A 24063-nucleotide genomic window follows, 5' to 3' on the forward strand; every position below is an offset into this window, starting at 1 on the left:
TTCTTTCAAAAACAAGGACATTTCTAAGTGACCCCAAACTTTTGAACGGTAGTGTATATAGAGACTGATGTATATAGAGACTGATGTATACAGAGACTGATGTATACAGAGACTGATGTATACAGAGACTGATGTATATAGAGACTGATGTATACAGAGACTGATGTATATAGAGACTGATGTATACAGAGACTGATGTATACAGAGACTGATGTATACAGAGACTGATGTATACAGACTGATGTATACAGAGACTGATGTATACAGAGACTGATGTATATAGAGACTGATGTATACAGAGACTGATGTATACAGAGACTGATGTATACAGAGACTGATGTATACAGAGACTGATGTATATAGAGACTGATGTATACAGAAACAGAAGATATGTTTTGTTCTGGCTTAGAAAAAGCGACTTACTCTCTGACTTGGCTGTAGAGAGCTCTGCATCTTTGTCATTGCCGTCTACAGGGCCGGTTTGTTCAGTTGGATCTGCTGTGCAACCTGTGGGATTCACCACATAATGATGCTGTCTTTCACAAATATCACCGCTGACCAGGTAACCGTGTAACACTACGGAGAAACTAAAGTCTATTCAAACACTGTTCTGGGGTCTAATAAAGGTCCAGATGTAGACCGTTTACACTGCAGCATATAGGGAATAGAGGGGCCATTTGGAACACGTTAGTATGATGTACTAGTGTGTAGTATGCAGTAGTATTCTCACCGCTCCACGGCCAGGTCTGCAGCAGGGGACTCCACTCACTCCACCGGCTGTCTGGGTTGATCTCGTCCTGGGCTCTCACCTGCAGCTGGTGGGCGTGACCTGCTAGGGCGTCGGTTATTAGCAGGGTACTGGCCTTAGACTCCACCTGGGGGGAAAGATGGATGAAGGTAGATAAAGTGAGAGAGGTCTACACTCAGAAGATAGAGAGAGTAAAGGACTGAGTGTAGACCACAACACAGTCAGAGAGGAGGACTGACTGTAGACCACAACACAGTCAGAGAGGAGGACTGACTGTAGACCACAACACAGTCAGATAGGAGGACTGACTGTAGACCACAACACAGTCAGAGAGGAGGACTGACTGTAGACCACAACACAGTCAGAGAGGAGGACTGACTGGAGACCACAACACAGTCAGAGAGGAGGACTGACTGTAGACCAAAACACAGTCAGAGAGGAGGACTGACTGTAGACCACAACACAGTCAGATAGGAGGACTGACTGTAGACCGCAACACAGTCAGAGAGGAGGACTGACTGGAGACCACAACACAGTCAGAGAGGACTGACTGTAGACCACAACACAGTCAGAGAGGAGGACTGACTGTAGACCACAACACAGTCAGATAGGAGGACTGACTGTAGACCACAAAACAGTCAGATAGGAGGACTGACTGTAGACCACAACACAGTCAGAGAGGACTGACTGGAGACCACAACACAGTCAGAGAGGTTCAGTTTGTATTAAATCATATGATGTAGTTAGTGGGTAGGATAGCATAGGAACTAATATAATATAGTTAGTGGGTAGGATAGTATAGGAACTAATATAATGTAATTAGTGGGTAGGATAGTATAGGAACTAATATAATGTAATTAGTGGGTAGGATAGTATAGGAACTAATATAATATAATTAGTGGGTAGGATAGTATAGGAACTAATATAATGTAATTAGTGGGTAGGATAGTATAGGAACTAATATAATGTAATTAGTGGGTAGGATAGTATAGGAACTAATATAATATAATTAGTGGGTAGGATAGTATAGGAACTAATATAATGTAATTAGTGGGTAGGATAGTATAGGAACTAATATAATGTAATTAGTGGGTAGGATAGTATAGGAACTAATATAATGTAATTAGTGGGTAGGATAGTATAGGAACTAATAGAATATAATGTAATTAGTGGGTAGGATAGTATAGGAACTGACTAATATAATAGAGAGATGGAGAGACAGTATGCTGAATAGAGAGATGGGGAGACTGTATGCTGAATACAGGAACTGACGGTAGACCAGGTGAATAGAGGAACCAACGGTAGACCAGGTGAATAGAGGAACTAACGGTAGACCAGGTGAATAGAGGAATTAACGGTAGACCAGGTGAATAGAGGAACTAACGGTAGACCCAGGTGAATAGAGGAACTAACGGTAGACCAGGTGAATAGAGGAACTAACGGTAGACCAGGTGAATAGAGGAACCAACGGTAGACCAGGTGAATAGAGGAACTAACGGTAGACCAGGTGAATAGAGGAACTAACGGTAGACCAGGTGAATAGAGGAACTAACGGTAGACCAGGTGAATAGAGGAATTAACGGTAGACCAGGTGAATAGAGGAACTAACGGTAGACCAGGTGAATAGAGGAACTAACGGTAGACCAGGTGAATAGAGGAACTAACGGTAGACCAGGTGAATAGAGGAACTAACGGTAGACCAGGTGCTGAATCCTACAGGACGGTAGCGGAGCTGGAAGCGGAGGGGGAAGGGCACAGCGTCGTGGAGCCAGGAGGCAGGGTACGTCCAGTACACCTGGAGCCTCATGGGATATCCCACCATCCCCACTGCTGTTACTGCCTCTGGGGGGTCTGGCTGCACTGTAGACACACAGAGAGGGAGAAGGGGGGGTGAGAGAGAGAGAGAGAGAGAGAGAGAGGGGGGTGAGAGAGAGAGAGAGAGAGAGGGGGTGAGAGAGATAGAGGGGGTGAGGGAGATAGAGGGGGTGAGAGAGAGAGGGGGGTGAGAGAGAGAGAGAGGGGGGGTGAGAGAGAGAGAGAGGGGGGTGAGAGAGAGAGGGGGGGTGAGAGAGAGAGGGGGGTGAACGAGAAAGAGAGAGAGAGAGAGGGGGTGAGAGAGAGAGAGAGAGAGGAGGTGAGGAAAACACTATTAAAGGTACACAAATACACAGAAGGCAGTTGAGAATCAACAACTTACACTTGTGATGACTGAAGACACAAAATGACAAGGTTATTAAATAAGGCTAGGGTAATAAGACAGACACACTGTCCAGATGACAGGTTGACCTACAGACACACTGTCCAGATGAGACATTGACCTACAGACACACTGTCCAGATGAGAGGTTGAACTACAGACACACTGTTCAGATGACAGGTTGACCTACAGACACACTGTCCAAATGAGACATTGACCTACAGACACACTGTCCAGATGAGAGGTTGAACTACAGACACTTAAACACAGCGGGAAATGTGAAGGTGACCTACAGAGCTCATGGAACTTGACCTGTATGATGGTGGTCTGTGACCCCAGAGGGTTGGTCTCTGTGACGTTGATGTAGTGGTAGAGCTGCCACATGGTAGGGTCTGTTATGGTGCACTGTTGCTGTGGTGGGGATGACACCACACACATCCTCACCTGGCTCTTATTACCCCTGGAGGGGGAGAGAGGACAGGACAGGACAGGAGAGGAGGAAGGAGAGGGAGAGAGATGGTTATTCACCTGTGGTGCTGCTGGGAAGGAGACACTCCTGGAGGAAAGAGAAATCAATTAATTATTGTAAGTATCAAGCTCCCTGTCAAACTGAGTCTGTAAGTATCAAGCTCCCTGTCAAACTGAGTCTGTAAGTATCAAGCTCCCTGTCAAATCAAATCAAATCAAATGTATTTATATAGCCCTTCGTACATCAGCTGATATCTCAAAGTGCTGTACAGAAACCCAGCCTAAAACCCCAAACAGCAAGCAATGCATGTGAAAGAAGCACGGTGGCTAGGAAAATCTCCCTAGGAAAAACTCCCTAGAAAGGCCAAAAACCTAGGAAGAAACCTAGAGAGGAACCAGGCTATGAGGGGTGGCCAGTCCTCTTCAAACTGAGTCTGTAAGTATCAAGCTCCCTGTCAAACTGAGTCTGTAAGTATCAAGCTCCCTGTCAAACTGGGTCTGTAAGTATCAAGCTCCCTGTCAAACTGAGTCTGTACGTATCAAGCTCCCTGTCAAATTGAGTCTGTAAGTATCAAGCTCCCTGTCAAACTGAGTCTGTAAGTATCAAGCTCCCTGTCAAACTGGGTCTGTAAGTATCAAGCTCCCTGTCAAACTGAGTCTGTAGGTATCAAGCTCCCTGTCAAACTGAGTCTGTACGTATCAAGCTCCCTGTCAAACTGAGTCTGTAAGTATCAAGCTCCCTGTCAAACTGAGTCTGTACGTATCAAGCTCCCTGTCAAACTGAGTCTGTACGTATCAAGCTCCCTGTCAAACTGAGTCTGTACGTATCAAGCTCCCTGTCAAACTGAGTCTGTAAGTATCAAGCTCCCTGTCAAACTGAGTCTGTACGTATCAAGCTCCCTGTCAAACTGAGTCTGTAAGTATCACGCTCCCTTCAAACTGAGTCTGTAAGTATCAAGCTCCCTGTCAAACTGAGTCTGTACGTATCAAGCTCCCTGTCAAACTGAGTCTGTAAGTATCAAGCTCCCTGTCAAACTGAGTCTGTACGTATCAAGCTCCCTGTCAAACTGAGTCTGTATGTATCAAGCTCCATGTCAAACTGAGTCTAAGTATCAAGCGTCTCAGGGAATGAGTGCTGATCTAGAATAAGCTCCCCCATGTCACTATGATCTGGAAGGAAAACATGATCCTATTCTGAGGGTGTTTTCACATATAGTCCTCTTTAAAATAACCCATCTCAGTTCTCTTTAACGTGAATTCTGGGGGCGAAGCAGAACTCAGTTCTCTTTGTGTTCACACTGCATTTGAATTAGGACTCAACTCTTTTGCCAGTTTACTTTACCTATTTTGTGAACCGAGTCCTCTTTGCATTTACATAGCTATGTTTAGAAAGGAACCAAGATCTTTTTCCAAAATTCCCACAATGCACTCTGGGTTTTTACAAAGTGCAGGCCCTTGCCATTCCATCAGAATGCATTATTGGACAGCTAGACATGTCTACTGCCATTTTGGAAGCTATTCAATTGCATTTAGTTGAAATATGAGACATAGTAATTGTAATCAGAAGATACTATTAGCATGTACATTTGATTGGTAACAGAATACATGACCAAAAGTATGTGGACACCTGCTCATCGAACATCTCAATCCAAAATCATGTGCATTAATATGGAGTTGGTCCACCATTTGCTGCTATAACAGCCTCCACTCTTCAGGGAAGGCTTTCCACTAGATGTTGGAACATTGCTGAGGGGACTTGCTTCCCTTCAGCCACAAGAGCATTAGTGAAGTCGGGCACTGATGTTGTGTGATTAGGCCTGGCTCGCAGTGTGCTTTCCAATTCATCCCAAAGGAGTTCGATGAGGTTGAGGTCAGAGCTCTGTGCAGGTCAGTCAAGTTCTTCCACACTGATCTCAACAAAGGATTTCTGTATGGACCTCGCTTTGTTCAGGGGGCATTGTCATACTGAAACAGGAAAGGGCCTTCCCCAAACTGTTGCCACAAAGTTGGAAGCACAGAATCGTCTAGAATGTCATTGTATGCTGTAGTGTTAAGATTTCCCTTCACTGGAACTAAGGGGCCTGAACCATGAATAACAGCCCCAGACTATTATTCCTCCTCCACCAAACTTTACAGTTGCCACTATATATTGGGGCAGGTAGCGTTCTCCTGGCATCCACCAAACCTAGATTTGTCCGTCGGACTGCCAGATGGTGATGCTTGATTCATCACTCCAGAGAACACATTTCCTCTGCTCCAGAGTCCAATGGTGGTGAGCTTTACACCACTCCTGCCGACGCTTGGCATTGCGCATGGTGATCTTAGGCTTGTGTGCGGCTGCTTGGCCATGGAAACCCATTACAGCAGTAGTCTAGTGTGAGGGGATATAGTAGGGGAAACAGTACAGCAGTAGTCCAGTGTGAGGGGATATAGTAGGGGAAACAGTACAGCAGTAGTCTAGTGTGACGGGTTATGTCAGCAGGGGCTCAGATCACCTCTCAGTTCGCTCGGGGGATCAGACCACCTCTCAGTTCGGTTCGGGGGATCAGACCACCTTTCAGTTCGCTGCGGGGGATCAGACCACCTCTCAGTTCGGTTCGGGGGATCAGACCACCTCTCAGTTCGCTTCGAAGGTTCAGACCACCTCTCAGTTCGGTTCGGTTCGTGGATCAGACCACCTCTCAGTTCGCTTCGGGGGATCAGACCACCTCTCAGTTCGGTTCGGGGGATCAGACCACCTCTCAGTTCGGTTCGCTTCGGGGGATCAGACCACCTCTCAGTTCGGTTCGGGGGATCAGACCACCTCCCAGTTCGGTTCGGGGGATCAGACCACCTCTCAGTTCGGTTCGCTTCGGGGGATCAGACCACCTCTCAGTTCGGTTCGGGGGATCAGACCACCTCTCAGTTCGGTTCGCTTCAGGGGATCAGACCACCTCTCAGTTCGGTTCGGGGGATCAGACCACCTCTCAGTTCGGTTCGCTTCGGGGGATCAGACCACCTCTCAGTTCGGTTCGCTTCGGGGGATCAGACCACCTCTCAGTTCGGTTCGGGGGCTCAGACCACCTCTCAGTTCGGTTTGGGGGATCAGACCACCTCTCAGTTCGGTTCGCTTCAGGGGATCAGACCACCTCTCAGTTCGGTTCGCTTCGGGGGATCAGACCACCTCTCAGTTCGGTTCGAGGGATCAGACCACCTCTCAGTTCGGTTCGCTTCGGGGGATCAGACCACCTCTCAGTTCGGTTCGCTTCGGGGGATCAGACCACCTCTCAGTTTGGTTCGCTTCGGGGGATCAGACCACCTCTCAGTTCGGTTCGGGGGATCAGACCACCTCTCAGTTCGGTTCGGGGATCAGATCACCTCTCAGTTCGGTTCGGGGGATCAGACCACCTCTCAGTTCGGTTCGCTTCGGGGGATCAGACCACCTCTCAGTTCGGTTCGCTTCGGGGGATCAGACCACCTCTCAGTTCGGTTCGCTTCGGGGGCTCTTTTGTTCACAAGAATTGTCTGAAAACACCCTGAGACGCTTCATACATACTTCATGAGTCTCAAATGTTCTTCTGCTTGAGTTGCTGCACCTCATAGAATATTATCTGAAAACTGTTGATGAGTTCCTGCACCTTGTTATAAACAGAGTACCGGCACCTATTGCAGTTCATGTCAAGCACTGGCCTAAACATGCATTCAGATGGAAATCATAGCCAGTAGCAGAGAGTGGTTGGAAAGGGATATACACTAATGTTCAGAGGTTTGGGGTCACTTAGTTTGGGGTCACTTAGTTTGGGGTAAAATAACATGAAATTGATCAGAAATACAGTGTAGACATTGTTAATGTTGTAAATGACTATTGTAGCTGGAAATTGGCTGATTTTTAATAGAATATTTACATAGGCGTACAATCATCACTCCTGTGTTCCAATGGCACGTTGTGTTTGCTAATCCAAGTTTATCATTTTAAAAGACTAACTGATCATTAGAAAACTGTTTAGCAATTATGTTAGCACAGCTGAAAACTGTTGTGCTGATTTTAAAGAAGCAATAAAACTGGCCTTCTTTAGACTATTTGAGTATCTGGAGCATCAGCATTTGTGGGTTCGATTACAGGCTCAAAATGGCCAGAAACAAAGACCTTTCTTCTGAAACTTGTCAGCCTATTCTTGTTCTGAGAAATTAAGGCTATTCCATGCGAGAAATTGTCAAGAAACTGAAGATCTCGTACAACGCTGTGTACTACACAGGACCTGTGGACTTGTGGACCTGTGATTCTACACAAATGTATATTTTGAAACAATGCCGTTGTGGTCATTTTTAAGAATTGTTTGGCAACTCTGAGTGTTTAATAAATCTGATAACTGAGTGTTTTATAAACCTGATAACTCGGAGTGTTTTATAAACCTGATAACTGAGTGTTTTATAAACCTGATAACTGAGTGTTTTATAAACCTGATAACTGAGTGTTTTATAAACCTGATAACTGTGTGTTTTATAAACCTGATAACTGAGTGTTTTATAAACCTGATAACTGTGTGTTTTATAAACCTGATAACTGAGTGTTTTATAAACCTGATAACTCAGAGTGCCTACATAATTTTAAATGTCTGGACTGAATGGAACTTTACACTGCCCCATTTAAAATGTTCTCTATTTTTGCATATTTTTGATCCTGAATGTTATCAGATCCTCAACCAAAACCTGATATTAGATAAAGGGAACCGGAGTTTACAAAAAACATATTATATTTATTTAATTAACAAAGTTATGCAACACCCAATTTCCCCTGTGTGAAAAAGTTGTGTCCCATTACACTCAATAACTGGTTGTGCCACCTTTAGCTGCAATGATTCCAACCAAACACTTCCTGTAGTTGTTGATCAGTCTCTCACATCCCTGTGGAGGAATTTTGGCCCACTCTTGCATGAAAAACTAATTTAACTGAGCTACATTTGTGGGTTTTCAAGCATAAACTGCTTGTTTCAAGTGCTGCCACAACATCTCAAATTGGGATTAGGTCTGGGCCTTTGACTAGGCCATTACAAAACGTCATATGTGTTGCTTTTTAGCCATTTTCATGTAGACTTGATTGTGTGTTTTAGATCATTGTCTTGCTGCATGACCCAGCAGGGCTTCAGCTCCCAGACGGATGGCCTGACATTCTCCTGTTGAATTCTCTGACACAGAGCAGAATTCATGGTTCCTTCTATTAAGGAAACACCTGGATGATCCTCAAGACTTTTGGGAAGAATGTTCTATGAACAGACGAGTCAAAAGTATAACGTTTTTTTGGGGACGATACGGGTCCCAGTATGCCTGGCGAAAACCAAACACTGCATTCCACAGTAAGAACCTCATACCAAAGGTCAAGCATGTAAACAGCTGTGATATATGTTAGTGTTGTCATGTCGGCTAATATTTGTAATGTGATCCTGCCTTGTGTGTTGCTTAATGTGAAATAAAAATAAAATGTTGATCACCCGCCAAATATCTTTTTTAAAGATACTGTTCACAGCACTCGGGCTCCCGAGTGACGCAGTGGTCTAAGGCACTGCACCTCAGTGCTAGAGGCGTCACTACAGACCCTGGTTCAGCGGTCTAAGGAACTGCATCTCAGTGCTGGAGGCGTCACTACAGAGCCTGGATCAGCGGTCTAAGGAACTGCATCTCAGTGCTAGAGGCGTCACTACAGACCCTGGTTCAGCGGTCTAAGGCACTGCATCTCAGTGCTGGAGGCATCACTACAGACCCTGGTTCAGCGGTCTAAGGCACTGCACCTCAGTGCTGGAGGCGTCACTACAGACCCTGGTTCAGCGGTCTAAGGCACTGCATCTCAGTGCTGGAGGCGTCACTACAGACCCTGGTTCAGCGGTCTAAGGCACTGCATCTCAGTGCTGGAGGCGTCACTACAGACCCTGGTTCAGCGGTCTAAGGTACTGCATCTCAGTGCTGGAGGCGTCACTACAGACCCTGGTTCAGCGGTCTAAGGCACTGCATCGCAGTGCTGGAGGCGTCACTACAGACACCCTGGTTTGAATCCAGGCTGTATCCCATCCGGCTGTGATTGGGAGTCCCATAGGGCGGTGCACAATTGGCCCAGCGTCGTCTGGGTTTGGTCGGTGTAGGCCGTCATTGTAAATAAGAATTTGTTCTTAAATGACTTGCCTGGTTAAAAAATGAATTTAAGATTTGGAAAAAGTCCCATGTAAAAAAAGAAAAAGAAAAAAAGCTTGGCTCCCTGCTCATCAGTCTCTTCATTCATACTTTGATAATGACTATAGGCTTTCTATTAATAATATATCCACATCAGACTATTCTCAATTCAATCAGGTAATCTTGTTTTTAAGTTTACATCTATATAGGCCTATGTGTGTACTGCAGTTAGTTCCACTGATATCCTGGCTGTGATCCAGTAAAACAGAGGCCTGTTGTGACCTGTCCAACGGCATAGCACTACGTTCTAGTTCAGAGCTATAGCCTATGGTGTATTGTGTGTGTTCTGTAGGCTGTGAGTCGCTTGTGAAATGCAACAGGCATGAATTTACATTGTAAATAAATGGTCTGTGAAATCAGGTATTAATGATGTAATCCTATGTTTTAATTATGATTTTAGCACTTCAATTTCTGCCCACCAAACGTTTTGCAGGCCCACCCACCAACGGGTTTCTGGCTACGCTACCCAAGCTTACCTATAGGAGGTGTGGTACAGGGCTGGTAGGTGGGTCTTCACAGACTCCACCCATGAGCACAATACTAGGCTGTGATTGGGCACAAGACAGGAAATGCTGAGCAGCCCGGGAGGATCTGAGGAAAAAGAGATGAGAAATGATGATCAACACCACAAGAAATACATCTCAAAGCTGTATCTCTGTACGTTGATGCTGTATCTCTGTATGTTGATGCTGTATCTCTGTACGTTGATGCTGTATCTCTGTATGTTGATGCTGTATCTCTGTACGTTGATGCTGTATCTCTGTACGTTGATGCTGTATCTCTGTATGTTGATGCTGTATCTCTGTATGTTGATGCTGTATCTCTGTATGTTGATGCTGTATCTCTGTACGTTGATGCTGTATCTCTGTATGTTGATGCTGTATCTCTGTATGTTGATGCTGTATCTCTGTATGTTGATGCTGTATCTCTGTACGTTGATGCTGTATCTCTGTATGTTGATGCTGTATCTCTGTATGTTGATGCTGTATCTCTGTATGTTGATGCTGTATCTCTGTATGTTGATGCTGTATTTCTGTATGTTGATGCTGTTTCTGTATGTTGATGCTGTATCTCTGTATGTTGATGCTGTATTTCTGTATGTTGATGCTGTATTTCTGTATGTTGATGCTGTATCTCTGTATGTGTGAGAGATTCAGTCTTTTTGAGGATAGATGTACCTGTGAAAGATACACAACAATACAATAAACATATTATAATGAGGGGATTCCTCACAGCTCAATCTGTTAGAGCAATATCTAATAATAGGAGAAGCTTCTTAGAGGGGGGAGGATAGAGGGGGGAGGATAGAGGGGGAGGATAGAGGGGGAGGATAGAGGGGGGAGGATAGAGGGGGAGGATAGAGGGGGAGGATAGAGGGGAGAGGAAGGAGGGGGAGGATAGAGGAAGGAGGGGGAGGATAGAGGGGGGAGGATAGAGGGGAGAGGATAGAGGGGTGAGGATAGAGGGAGGAGGATAGAGGGAGGAGGATAGAGGATAGAGGGAGGATAGAGGGGGAGGATAGAGGGGAGAGGATAGAGGGAGGAGGATAGAGGGGGAGGATAGAGGGAGGATAGAGGGGAGAGGAAGGAGAGGGGGAGGATAGAGGGGGATAGAGGGGGAGGATAGAGGGGAGAGGATAGAGGGGAGAGGATAGAGGGAGGATAGAGGGGAGAGGATAGAGGGAGGAGGATAGAGGGGGAGGTTAGAGGGGAGAGGATAGAGGGGGGAGGATAGAGGGAGGAGGATAGAGGATAGAGGGAGGATAGAGGGGGGAGGATAGAGGGAGGATAGAGGGGGGAGGATAGAGGGAGGATAGAGGGGGAGGATAGAGGGGAGAGGATAGAGGGAGGAGGATAGAGGGGGAGGATAGAGGGAGGATAGAGGGGAGAGGATAGAGGGAGGAGGATAGAGGGGGAGGTTAGAGGGGAGAGGATAGAGGGAGGAGGATAGAGGGGAGAGGATAGAGGGGGGAGGATAGAGGGGAGGATAGAGGGGGGAAGATAGAGGGGAGAGGATAGAGGGGGAGGATAGAGGGGAGAGGAAGGAGGGGGAGGATAGAGGGGGGAGGATAGAGGGGGAGGATAGAGGGGGAGGATAGAGGGGAGAGGAAGGAGAGGGAGGATAGAGGGGAGAGGAAGGAGAGGGAGGATAGAGGGGGGAGGATAGAGGGGAGAGGATAGAGGGGGAGGATAGAGGGGGGAGGATAGAGGGGGATGATAGAGGGGAGAGGATAGAGGGGGAGGATAGAGGGGGGAGGATAGAGGGGGGAGGATAGAGGGGGATGATAGAGGGGGGAGGATAGAGGGGGAGGATAGAGGGGGGAGGATAGAGGGGGATGATAGAGGGGGAGGATAGAGGGGGGAGGATAGAGGGGGGATAGAGGGGGAGGATAGAGGGAGGATAGAGGGGGGATAGAGGGGGAGGATAGAGGGGAGGATAGAGGGGGAGGATAGAGGGGGGAGGATAGAGGGAGGATAGAGGGGGGATAGAGGGGGAGGATAGAGGGGGGAGGAAAGAGGGGGATGATAGAGGGGAGAGGATAGAGGGAGGAGGATAGAGGGGGATGATAGAGGGGAGAGGATAGAGGGAGGAGGATAGAGGGGGAGGATAGAGGGGAGAGGATAGAGGGAGGAGGATAGAGGGGGAGGTTAGAGGGGAGAGGATAGAGGGGGAGGATAGAGGGGAGAGGATAGAGGGGGAGGATAGAGGGGAGAGGATAGAGGGAGGAGGATAGAGGGGGATGATAGAGGGGAGAGGATAGAGGGAGGAGGATAGAGGGGGAGGATAGAGGGGGGAAGATAGAGGGGGGAAGATAGAGGGGGGAGGATAAAGGGGGGAAGATATAGAGGGGAGGGGGGGGATAGGGGGAGGATAGAGGGGGAGGATAGAGGGGGGAAGATAGAGGGGGGAAGATAGAGGGGGAAGATAGAGGGGGGAGGATAGAGGGGAGAGTGAGAGGAAGGGAAGCCTTACATCCTAGCCGGAGTCTCGTGGTCTGGATGAGGAGTCCCTGCTCGTCATGGCAGCTGTAGTTACCCTCGGCGGCGCGTTCTGCGTGAACGAGGACCAGACGACCGTCTGATGTCACTCGGTGCTGCCATGGCAACACGGAACTCCTGTTCAGACGCCACTCCACGGACGTCCTAAAGAGACATTATGACATCACGGTGTTTACTGGCAGTCAGACAACTACACACCAACACAGACACGCACACAAATACACAAAGATACAGTCAGAGTTACTAACAGTCAGAGAAAATAAACAGCCACACACTGACTGCACAGGGCCAGTTAAAAGGCAGGGACTGAGCATTACTCTAAGTCAAAGGTTACTATAACATTAGCTCCAGGGGAGAGGACAATATCTCCTAAATTAAATTGACTCCCCAGTGTCATGTATTGGGGACATACTGATACAGACTGACTCCTAGTGTGTCCTACGTGTCCAGCTCTGATACATACTGACTCCCAGTGTGTCGTACCTGTCCAGCTTTGATACAGACTGACTGCTAGTGTGTCGTACCTGTCCAGCTCTGATACAGACTGACTCCTAGTGTGTCGTACCTGTCCAGCTCTGACTGACTCCTAGTGTGTCGTACCTGTCCAGCTCTGACTGACTCCTAGTGTGTCGTACGTGTCAGCTCTGATACAGACTGACTCCTAGTGTGTCGTACCTGTCAGCTCTGATACAGACTGACTCCTAGTGTATCGTACCTGTCCAGCTCTAATACAGACTGACTCCTAGTGTATCGTACGTGTCCAGCTCTGACTGACTCCTAGTGTATCGTACCTGTCCAGCTCTAATACAGACTGACTCCTAGTGTGTCGTACCTGCCCAGCTCTAATACTGACTGACTCCTAGTGTATCGTACCTGTCCAGCTCTAATACAGACTGACTCCTAGTGTGTCGTACCTGCCCAGCTCTAATACTGACTGACTCCTAGTGTGTCGTACCTGTCCAGCTCTGATACAGACTGACTCCTAGTGTATCGTACCTGTCCAGCTCTGATACAGACTGACTCCTAGTGTATCGTACCTGTCCAGCTCTAATACAGACTGACTCCTAGTGTATCGTACGTGTCCAGCTCTGACTGACTCCTAGTGTATCGTACCTGTCCAGCTCTAATACAGACTGACTCCTAGTGTGTCGTACCTGCCCAGCTCTAATACTGACTGACTCCTAGTGTATCGTACCTGTCCAGCTCTAATACAGACTGACTCCTAGTGTATCGTACCTGTCCAGCTCTGATACAGACTGACTCCTAGTGTGTCGTACCTGTCCAGCTCTGATACAGACTGACTCCTAGTGTGTCGTACCTGTCAGACCCTCTAGAGAACATACTGATACAGACTGACTCCTAGTGTGTCGTACCTGTCCAGCTCTAATACAGACTGACTCCTAGTGTGTCGTACGTGTCCAGCTCTGATACAGACTGACTCCTAGCGTGTTGTACCTGTCCAGCTCTGATACAGACTGACTCCTAGTGTTTCGTACCTGCCAGACCCTCTAGAGAACATACTGATACAGACGGACTCCTAGTGTACCATACCTGTCCAGTGCATCTCTACACAGCAGCGTGACGTTTGACCCAAGCCTCCCGTACTGAACATCTGAAACGAGACAGGAGAGAGAGACAGGAGAGACAGGAGAGAGAGAGACAGGAGAAACAGGAGAGAGAGACAGGAGAAACAGGAGAGAGAGAGACAGGAGAGACAGGAGAGAGAGAGACAGGAGAGACAGGAGAAACAGGAGAGAGAGAGACAGGAGAGACAGGAGAGAGAGGAGAGACAGGAGAGAGAGAGACAGGAGAGACAGTAGAGAGAGAGACAGGAGAGACAGGAGAGACAGAGACAGGAGAGACAGGAGAGAGAGACAGGAGAGAGAGACAGGAGAGAGAGACAGGAGAGAGAGACAGGAGACAGGAGAGAGAGACAGGAGAGACAGGAGAGAGAGAGACAGGAGAGAGAGACAGGAGAGAGAGACAGGAGAGACAGGAGAGAGAGACAGGAGAAACAGGAGAGAGAGACAGGAGAGACAGGAGAGAGAGACATGAGAGAGAGACAGGAGAGAGAGAGGAGAGAGAGACAGGAGAGAGAGACAGGAGAGAGAGACAGGAGAGACAGGAAAGAGAGAGATGTTAGACGTTGTGTCTGCAGTGTGTAGCTACTCTTAGCAGTGCTGTAAACAGTTCGTTTTCCGATCATACGTCTTCAGTCTAGTCAGGATTTGCAAGCAACAGAACTACTGTTTGCAGCCTTATATACAGGGCCTTCAGAAACGTATTCATACCCCTTGACTTATTCCACATTTTGTTGTGTTACAGCCTGAATTTAAAATGGATTAAATGTTTTTTTTTTCTTGCCCATCTACACACAATACCCCATAATGACAAAGTAAAGCAAATGTCTAAAAACAATGAAAATGAAATACAGAAATATCTAATTTACAAACAGTAAATATTCACACCGAAGTCAATACTTTGTAGAAGCACCTTTGGCACCAACTACATTTTTGAGTCATCTTGGGTAAGTCTGTTTCAGCTTTGCAGTTCTTGATTTGGGGATTTTTTTCTCATTCTTCTTTGTAGATTTTCTCAAGCTCTGTTAAGTTAGATGGGGAGCGGTGGTGAACAGCAATCTTCAAGTCTTTCCACATATTTTCAATAAGTCTACGCTTTGGCTGGGCCACTCACGCACTTTCACATTCTTGTTCTGAAGCCATTCCAGCATTGCTTTGACTGTATGCTTGGGGTCATTGTTCTGTTGGAATGTAAATATTCACCCTAGTCTAAGGTCGTTTGCACTCTGAAGCAAGTTCTCATCACGGATTTGCCTGTATTTGGTTCCATTCATTGTTCCCTCTATCCTGACCAGTCTCCCAGTCCCTGATGCTGCCACCATCATGCTTCATGGTAGGGATGGTGTTAGACGGGTGATGAGCTGTGCCTGGTTTTCTCCAGACGTAGCGCTTTGCATATTTTCTCATCTTTGACCTTATGATCTCAGTCTTTCATGTGCCTTTTTGCAAACTCCAGGCGTGCTGTCATGTGCCTTTTTCTCAGGAGTGGCTTCCTTCTGGCCACTCCCCCATAAAGCCCATATTGGTGAAGTGCTGTAGACACTGTGGTCCTTCTGGCAGGTTCTCTCATCTCAGCCAAGGAACTCTGTAATTTTGTCAGAGTGGTCATTGGGTTCTTGGTCACCTCCCTGACCAAGGTTCTTCTTGGTCTGGGCCGTTCCATATTTTTTCCCAAAGATGGAGAGCACTGTGATCTTGGAAACTTTCAACACTCTAGAAATTGTTTAATATCCTTCTCCAGATACTGTATATGCCACATCACAATTCTATCATGGAGCTATAAGGACAGTTCCATGGACTTCATGGTACAGTTTCTGCTCTGACATGCACTGTCAACTGGACCTTATATAGACAGGTGTGTTTCTTTCTAAATCATGTCCAAACAATTGAATTGGCCACAGGTGGACTCCGATCAAGTTGTAGTGACACCTCAAGGATGATCAAAGGAAATTGGATGCACCTGAGCTCAAACTGAAGTGTCATAGCAAAAAGGTGTGAATACTTACAGTACCAGTCAAAGGGTTTGTCTTTATTTTGTATTATTTTCTACATTGTGGAATAATAGTGAAGACATCAAAACTATTAAATAACACATATGGAATCATGTAGTAACCAAAAAAAGTGTTAGAGAAATCAAAATATAGTTTATATTTGAGATTCTTCAAACTAGCCACCCATTGCCTTGATGAGGAATGCTTTTCCAACAGTCTTGAAGGAGTTCTCACATATGCTGAGCACTTGTTGGCTGCTTTTCCTTCACTCTGCGGTCCAACTCATCCCAAAACATCTCAATTGGGTTGGTTGAGGTCGGGGGATTGTGGAGGCCAGGTCATCTGATGCAGCACTCCATCACTCTCCTTCTTGGTCAAATAGCCCTTACACAGCCTGGAGGTGTGTTTGGTCTTTGTCCTGTTGAAAAACAAATGATAGTCCCACTAAGCGCAAACCAGATGGGATGGCGTATCGCTGCAGAATGCTGTGGTAGCCATACTGTCACGGCTGTTCGAATGATCGGACCAGAATGCAGCGTCGGTTTCGTTCCACATATTTACTGGACAGTGAAACTTAATGCGATACAAAAAATAAACTGAAGGAACAAAACAACAAACCGTGACGCAGGAGGAACAAACACACTCACCAAATATAATCACCCACAAAACACAAGTGGGACAAACATCAACTTAAATATGGCCTCCAATTAGAGACAATGACAACCGGCTGACTCTAATTGGAGGTCATGTCAAACAAAACCCAACCTAGAAATACAAAACTAGAAACTAAACATAAAAATACAAAAACGGACAAACACCTCCCTGTCACGCCCTGACCTACTCTACCATAGAAAATAACAACTTACTATGGTCAGGATGTGACACATGCTGGTTAAGTCTGCCTTGAATTCTACATAAATCACCAACAGTGTCAGCAGCAAAGCACCTCCCACACCACCTCCTCCATGCTTCATGTGGGAACCACACATGCGGAGATCTGCTCACCTACTCTGCATCTCACAAAGACACGGCTCTTGGAAGCAAGATTCTCCAATTTGGACTCATCGGAACAAAGGACCGGTCTAATGTTCATTGCTCGTGTTTCTTGGCCCAAGCAAGTTTCTTCTTCTCATTGGTGTCCTTTAGTAGTGGTTTCTTTGCATCAATTTGACCATGAAGGCTTGATTCACTCAGTCTCCTCTGAACAGTTGATGTTGAGATGTGTTTGTTAGTCCTGTGTGGCTCAGTTGGTAGAGCATGGTGTTTGCAACGTCAGGGTTGTGGGTTTGATTCCCACGGGGGACCAGCACGGGAAAAAAAACTGAAATGTATGCCTTCACTACTGTAAGTTGCTCTGGATAAGAGTGTCTGCTAAATGACTAAAATGTAAATGTTTGTTACTTGAACTCTGTGAAGCATTTATTTGGGCTGCAATTTCTGAGGCTGATAACTAATGAACTTATCCTCTGCAGCAGAGGTAACTCTGGGTCTTCCTTTCCTGTGGCGGTCCACATGAGACCCAGTTTCAACATAGCGCTTGATGGTTTTTGCGACTGCACTTGAAGAAACTTTCAAAGTTCTTGTAATTTTCCATATTGACTGACCTTCATGTCTTAAAGTAATGATGGACTGTCATTTCTCTTTGCTTATTTGAACTGTTCTTGCCATAATAAGGACTTGGTATTTTATCAAACAGGGGCTAACTTCTGTATACCACCCCTACCTTGTCTCAACACAACTGATTGGCTCAAACACATTAAGAAGGAAAGAAATTCCACAAAATAACTTTTAACAAGGCACACCTCTTAATTTATATGCATTCCAGGTGACTACCTCATGAAGCTGGTTGAGAGAATGCCAAGAGTGTGCAAAGCTGTCACCAAGGCAAAGGGTGGCTACTTTAAAGAATATAAAATATATTTTGATTTGTTGAACACTTTTTTGGTAACTACATGATTCCATATGTGTAACAATTTAGAAAAGAGTAAAAATATAGAAATACCCTGGAATGAGTAGGTAGTAACAGCAGTAACAGTAGTAACAGTAGTAAAAGTAGTAACAGCAGTAACAGTAGTAACAGTAGTAAAAGTAGTAACAGTAGTAACATCAGTAACAGTAGTAACAGTAACAGCAGTAACAGCAGTAACAGCAGTAACAACAGTAACAGTAGTAACAGTAACAGCAGTAACAGCAGTAACAGCAGTAACAGCAGTAACAACAGTAACAGCAGTAACATCAGTAACCGCAGTAACATCGGTAACAGTAGTAACAGTAACAGTAGTAACAGTAACAGCAGTAACAGCAGTGACAGCAGTAACAGCAGTAACATCAGTAACAGTAGTAACAGTAACAGCAGGAACAGCAGGAACAGCAGTAACAGCAGTAACAGTAGTAACAGTAACAGCAGTAACAGCAGTAACAGCAGTAACAACAGTAACAGTAGTAACAGTAACAGCAGTAACAGCAGTAACAGCAGTAACAGCAGTAACAGTAGTAACAGTAACAGCAGTAACAGCAGTAACAGCAGTAACAGCAACACCAGTAACAGTAGTAACAGTAGAAACAGTAACAGAAGTAACAGCAGTAACAGTAACAGCAGTAACAGCAGTAACAGCAGTAACAGTAGTAACAGTAACAGTAACATAAGTAACAGTAGTAACAGTAACAGAAGTAACAGCAGTAACAGCAGTAACATTAGTAACAGTAACAGCAGTAACAGTAGTAACAGTAGTAACAGCAGTAACAACAGTAACAGTAACAGCAGTAACAGCAGTAACAGTAGAAACAGTAGTAACAGCAGTAACAGTAACAGCAGTAACAGTAACAGTAACAGCAGTAACAGCAGAAACAGTAGTAACAGTAGTAACATCAGTAAAAGTAGAAACAGCAGTAACAGTAACAGCAGTAACAGTAGTAACAGTAACAACAGAAACAGTAGTAACAGCAGTAACAGCAGTAACAGCAGTAACAGTAGTAACAGCAGTAACAGTAACAGCAGTAACAGTAGAAACAGTAGTAACAGTAGTAAAAGTAGTAACAGTAGTAACATCAGTAACAGTAGTAACAGTAACAGCAGTAACAGCAGTAACAGCAGTAACAGCAGTAACAACAGTAACAGTAGTAACAGTAACAGCAGTAACAGCAGTAACAGCAGTAACAGCAGTAACAACAGTAACAGCAGTAACATCAGTAACCGCAGTAACATCGGTAACAGTAGTAACAGTAACAGCAGTAACAGCAGTGACAGCAGTAACAGCAGTAACATCAGTAACAGTAGTAACAGTAACAGCAGTAACAGCAGGAACAGCAGTAACAGCAGTAACAGTAGTAACAGTAACAGCAGTAACAGCAGTAACAGCAGTAACAGTAGTAACAGTAACAGCAGTAACAGCAGTAACAGCAACACCAGTAACAGTAGTAACAGTAGAAACAGTAACAGAAGTAACAGCAGTAACAGCAGTAACAGCAGTAACAGCAGTAACAGTAGTAACAGTAACAGCAGTAACAGCAGTAACAGCAACACCAGTAACAGTAGTAACAGTAGAAACAGTAACAGAAGTAACAGCAGTAACAGTAACAGCAGTAACAGCAGTAACAGCAGTAACAGTAGTAACAGTAACAGAAGTAACAGTAGTAACAGTAACAGAAGTAACAGCAGTAACAGCAGTAACAGTAGTAACAGTAACAGCAGTAACAGCAGTAACAGTAGTAACAGCAGTAACAGTAACAGCAGTAACAGTAGTAACAGTAGTAACAGTAGTAACAGTAACAGCAGTAACAGCAATAACAGTAGTAACAGCAGTAACAGTAGTAACAGTAGTAACAGCAGTAACAGTAGTAACAGTAACAGTAGTAACAGCAGTAACAGTAGTAACAGCAGTAACAGTAACAGCAGTAACAGTAACAGTAACAGCAGTAACAGTAGAAACAGTAGTAACAGCAGTAACAGTAACAGCAGTAACAGTAACAGTAACAGCAGTAACAGTAGAAACAGTAGTAACAGCAGTAACAGCAGTAACAGCAGTAACAGTAGTAACAGTAACAGCAGTAACAGTAGAAACAGTAGTAACAGTAGTAACAACAGTAACAGTAGAAACAGTAGTAACAGTAGAAACAGCAGTAACATCAGTAACAGTAACAGTAACAGCAGTAACAGTAGTAACAGTAACAGCAGTAACAGCAGTAACAGTAACAACAGTAACAGTAAGAGCAGTAACAGTAACAGTAGTAACAGCAGTAACAGTAACAGTAGTAACAGTAGTAACAGTAACAGCAGTAACAGTAACAGCAGTAACAGTAACAGTAGTAACAGCAGTAACAGTAGTAACAGCAGTAACAGTAGTAACAGTAACAGCAGTAACAGTAACAGCAGTAACAGTAACAGTAACAGTAGTAACAGTAACAGTAGTAACAGTAGAAACAGTAGTAACAGCAGTAACAGTAACAGCAGAAACAGTAACAGTAGTAACAGTAACAGCAGTAACAGTAACAGCAGTAACAGTAACAGCAGTAACAGTAACAGTAGTAACAACAGTAACAGTAGTAACAGTAACAGTAACAGCAGTAACAGTAGTAACAGTAACAGCAGTAATAGCAGTAACAGTAGTAACAGTAACAGCAGTAACAGCAATAACAGTAACATCAGTAACAGTAGAAACAGCAGTAACAGCAGTAACATCAGTTACAGTAGAAACAGCAGTAACAACAGTAACAGCAGTAACAGTAGTAACAGTAACAGCAGTAACAGCAGTAACAGCAGTAGAAGCAATAACAGTAACAGCAGTAACAGTAGAAACATCAGTAACAGTAGTAACAGTAACAGTAGTAACAGCAGTAACAGCAGTAACCGCAGTAACAGCAGTAACAGTAGAAACAGTAGAAACAGCAGTAACAGCAGTAACAGTAACATCAGTAACAGTAGAAACAGTAGAAACAGCAGTAACAGCAGTAACAGCAGTAACAGCAGTAACAGTAGAAACAGTAGTAACAGCAGTAACAGCAGTAACAGCAGTAACAGCAGTAAACGCAGTAACAGTAGTAACAGCAGTAACCGTAGTAACAGTAACAGCAGTAACAGTAGTAACAGCAGTAACAGCAGTAACAGTAACAGTGGTAACAGTAGTAACAGCAGTAACAGCAGTAAAGTAACAGCAGTAACAGCAGTAACAGTAGTAACAGTAGTAACAGTAACAGCAGTAACAGTAACAGCAGTAACAGTAGTAACAGTAACAGCAGTAACAGTAACAGCAGTAACAGTAACATCAGTAACAGCAGTAACAGTAGTAACAGCAGTAACAGTAACAGCAGTAACAGTAACAGTAGTAACAGCAGTAACATTAACAGCAGTAACAGTAGTAACAGTAGTAACAGTAACAGCAGTAACAGCAGTAACAGCAGTAACAGTAACAGCAGTAACAGCAGTAACAGTAGTAACAGTAACAGCAGTAACAGCAGTAACAGTAGTAACAGCAGTAACAGCAGTAACAGCAGTAACAGTAACATCAGTAACAGCAGTAACAGTAGTAACAGTAACAGCAGTAACAGTAACAGCAGTAACATCAGTAACAGTAACAGTAATAACAGTAGTAACAGTAGTAACAGCAGGAACAGTAACAGTAGTAACAGCAGTAACAGTAACAGCAGTAACAGTAACAGTAGTAACAGTAACAGTAGTAACAGTAACAGCAGTAACAGCAGTAACAACAGTAACAGTAACAGTAGTAAAAGTAGTGTCAGAAGTAAAAGCAGTAACAGTAGTAACAGTAGTAACAGTAACAGTAGTAACAGTAACAGTAGTAACAGTAACAGCAGTAACAGCAGTAACATCAGTAACAGCAGTAACAGCAGTAACAGCAGTAACAGCAGTAACAGTAACAGCAGTAACAGTAGTAACAGTAGTAACAGTAGTAACAGCAGTAACAGTAGTAACAGTAGGAACAGCAGTAACAGCAGTAACAGTAGTAACAGCAGTAACAGCAGTAACAGCAGTAACAGCAGTAACAGTAACAGTAGTAACAGCAGTAACAGCAGTAACAGTAACAGTAACAGTAGTAACAGTAACAGTAGTAACAGTAACAGCAGTAACAGCAGTAACAACAGTAACAGTAACAGTAGTAACAGTAGTAACAGCAGTAAAAGCAGTAACAGTAGTAACAGTAGTAACAGTAACAGTAGTAACAGTAACAGTAGTAACAGCAGTAACAGTAACAGCAGTAACAGCAGTAACAGTAACGGCAGTAACAGCAGTAACAGCAATAAAAGCAGTAACAGTAGTAACAGTAACAGTAGTAACAGTAGTAACAGTAACAGTAGTAACAGCAGTAACAGTAACAGCAGTAACAGCAGTAACAGTAACAGCAGTAACAGCAGTAACAGCAGTAACAGCAGTAACAGTAGTAACAACAGTAACAGCAGTAACAGCAGTAACAGCAGTAACAGTAGGAACAGCAGTAACAGTGACAGCAGTAACAGCAGTAACAGTAGTAACAGCAGTAACAGTAGTAACAGCAGTAACAGCAGTAACAGTAGTAACAGCAGTAACAGTAGTAACAGTAGGAACAGTAGGAACAGCAGTAACAGTAACAGCAGTAACAGTAACAGCAGTAACAGTAACAGCAGTAACAGCAGTAACAGTAACAGTAGTAACAGTAACAGCAGTAACAGCAGTAACAGCAGTAACAGTAACAGCAGTAACAGTAACAGCAGTAACAGTAGTAACAGCAGTAACAGTAACAGTACTATAATTTACTGTTTATATTTTGGACAACTTTTACTTCACTACATTCCTAATGTACTTTTTACTCCATACATTTTCCCTGACAACCAAAATTACTCATTACATTTTGAACACATCAAGAGAACAACCCTGGTCCTCTCTACTGCCTCTGATCTGGAGGACTCACTAAACAGAGAACATCCCTGGTCATCCCTACTGCCTCTGATCTGGAGGACTCACTTAACAGAGAACATCCCTGGTCCTCCCTACTGCCTCTGATCTGGAGGACTCACTAAACAGAGAACATCCCTGGTCATCTCTACTGCCTCTGATCTGGAGGACTCACTAAACAGAGAACATCCCTGGTCATCCCTACTGCCTCTGATCTGGAGGACTCACTTAACAGAGAACATCCCTGGTCCTCCCTACTGCCTCTGATCTGGAGGACTCACTAAACAGAGAACATCCCTGGTCATCTCTACTGCCTCTGAACTGGAGGACCAATGCTTCTTTTGTAAATGATGTCTGAGTGTGTGGCGTGTGCCCCTGGATATCTGTAATGATGTCTGAGTGTGTGGCGTGTGCCCCTGGATATCTGTAAATAAATAAAAAACAGGAAAACAGTGCCATCTGGATTGCTTAATAAGGAATGTGAAATAATTTATACTTTTACTTTTGATAGCTCAGTATATTTAAAACCAAATGCTTTTATACTTTTTACTCAAGTAGTATTTTACTGGGTGACTTTCACTTTTACTCAAGTTTGACAATTGGGTACTTTTTCCACCACTGCCCACTCACATGCACACACACACTCCTTCTCTCTCTCTCTCCTCTCTGGACTGTAGAGGGCCTGCGGTACCTAGGGGAAGCAGTCTGCTTCAATGTCCGCATTCACCGTCTGCAGAACAGCATTGTTTGCAAACCCACAACGTTCTTCACATTTCTGCCTCAACTCCAAGCCAGCGGGATCTCTGCCATATGAATACAGGAGGGAGTGTGTGTGTGTCCGTGTGTGACCGTGTGCGTGTGTTTGTGTGTTTGTGTCTGCGTGTCTCTCTGTGTGTGTGTGTGTGTGTGTGTGTGTGTCTCTCTCTCTGTGTGTGTGTGTGTGTGTGTATCTGCGTGTCTCTGTGTGTGTGTGTGTGTGTGTGTGTGTGTGTGT

The 24063-nt window shown here is 44.8% G+C and overlaps 1 protein-coding gene across 1 annotated transcript in view; it reads right to left on the reverse strand.

Moving 5' to 3' along the window:
• Positions 1-24063, reverse strand: part of il11ra (interleukin 11 receptor subunit alpha) — a gene marked incomplete in the record, with an annotated part of 50245 nt that overhangs the window by 2023 nt on the left and 24159 nt on the right. The window contains 6 exon segments of the mRNA XM_029710593.1: positions 731-875; positions 2442-2608; positions 3238-3404; positions 10090-10204; positions 12587-12756; positions 14164-14224. Coding sequence (XP_029566453.1) covers positions 731-875; positions 2442-2608; positions 3238-3404; positions 10090-10204; positions 12587-12756; positions 14164-14224 — 825 coding nt within the window.

Source organism: Salmo trutta, chromosome 23 (assembly GCF_901001165.1).
Source record: "Salmo trutta chromosome 23, fSalTru1.1, whole genome shotgun sequence".
NCBI classification, from domain to species: domain Eukaryota; kingdom Metazoa; phylum Chordata; class Actinopteri; order Salmoniformes; family Salmonidae; genus Salmo; species Salmo trutta.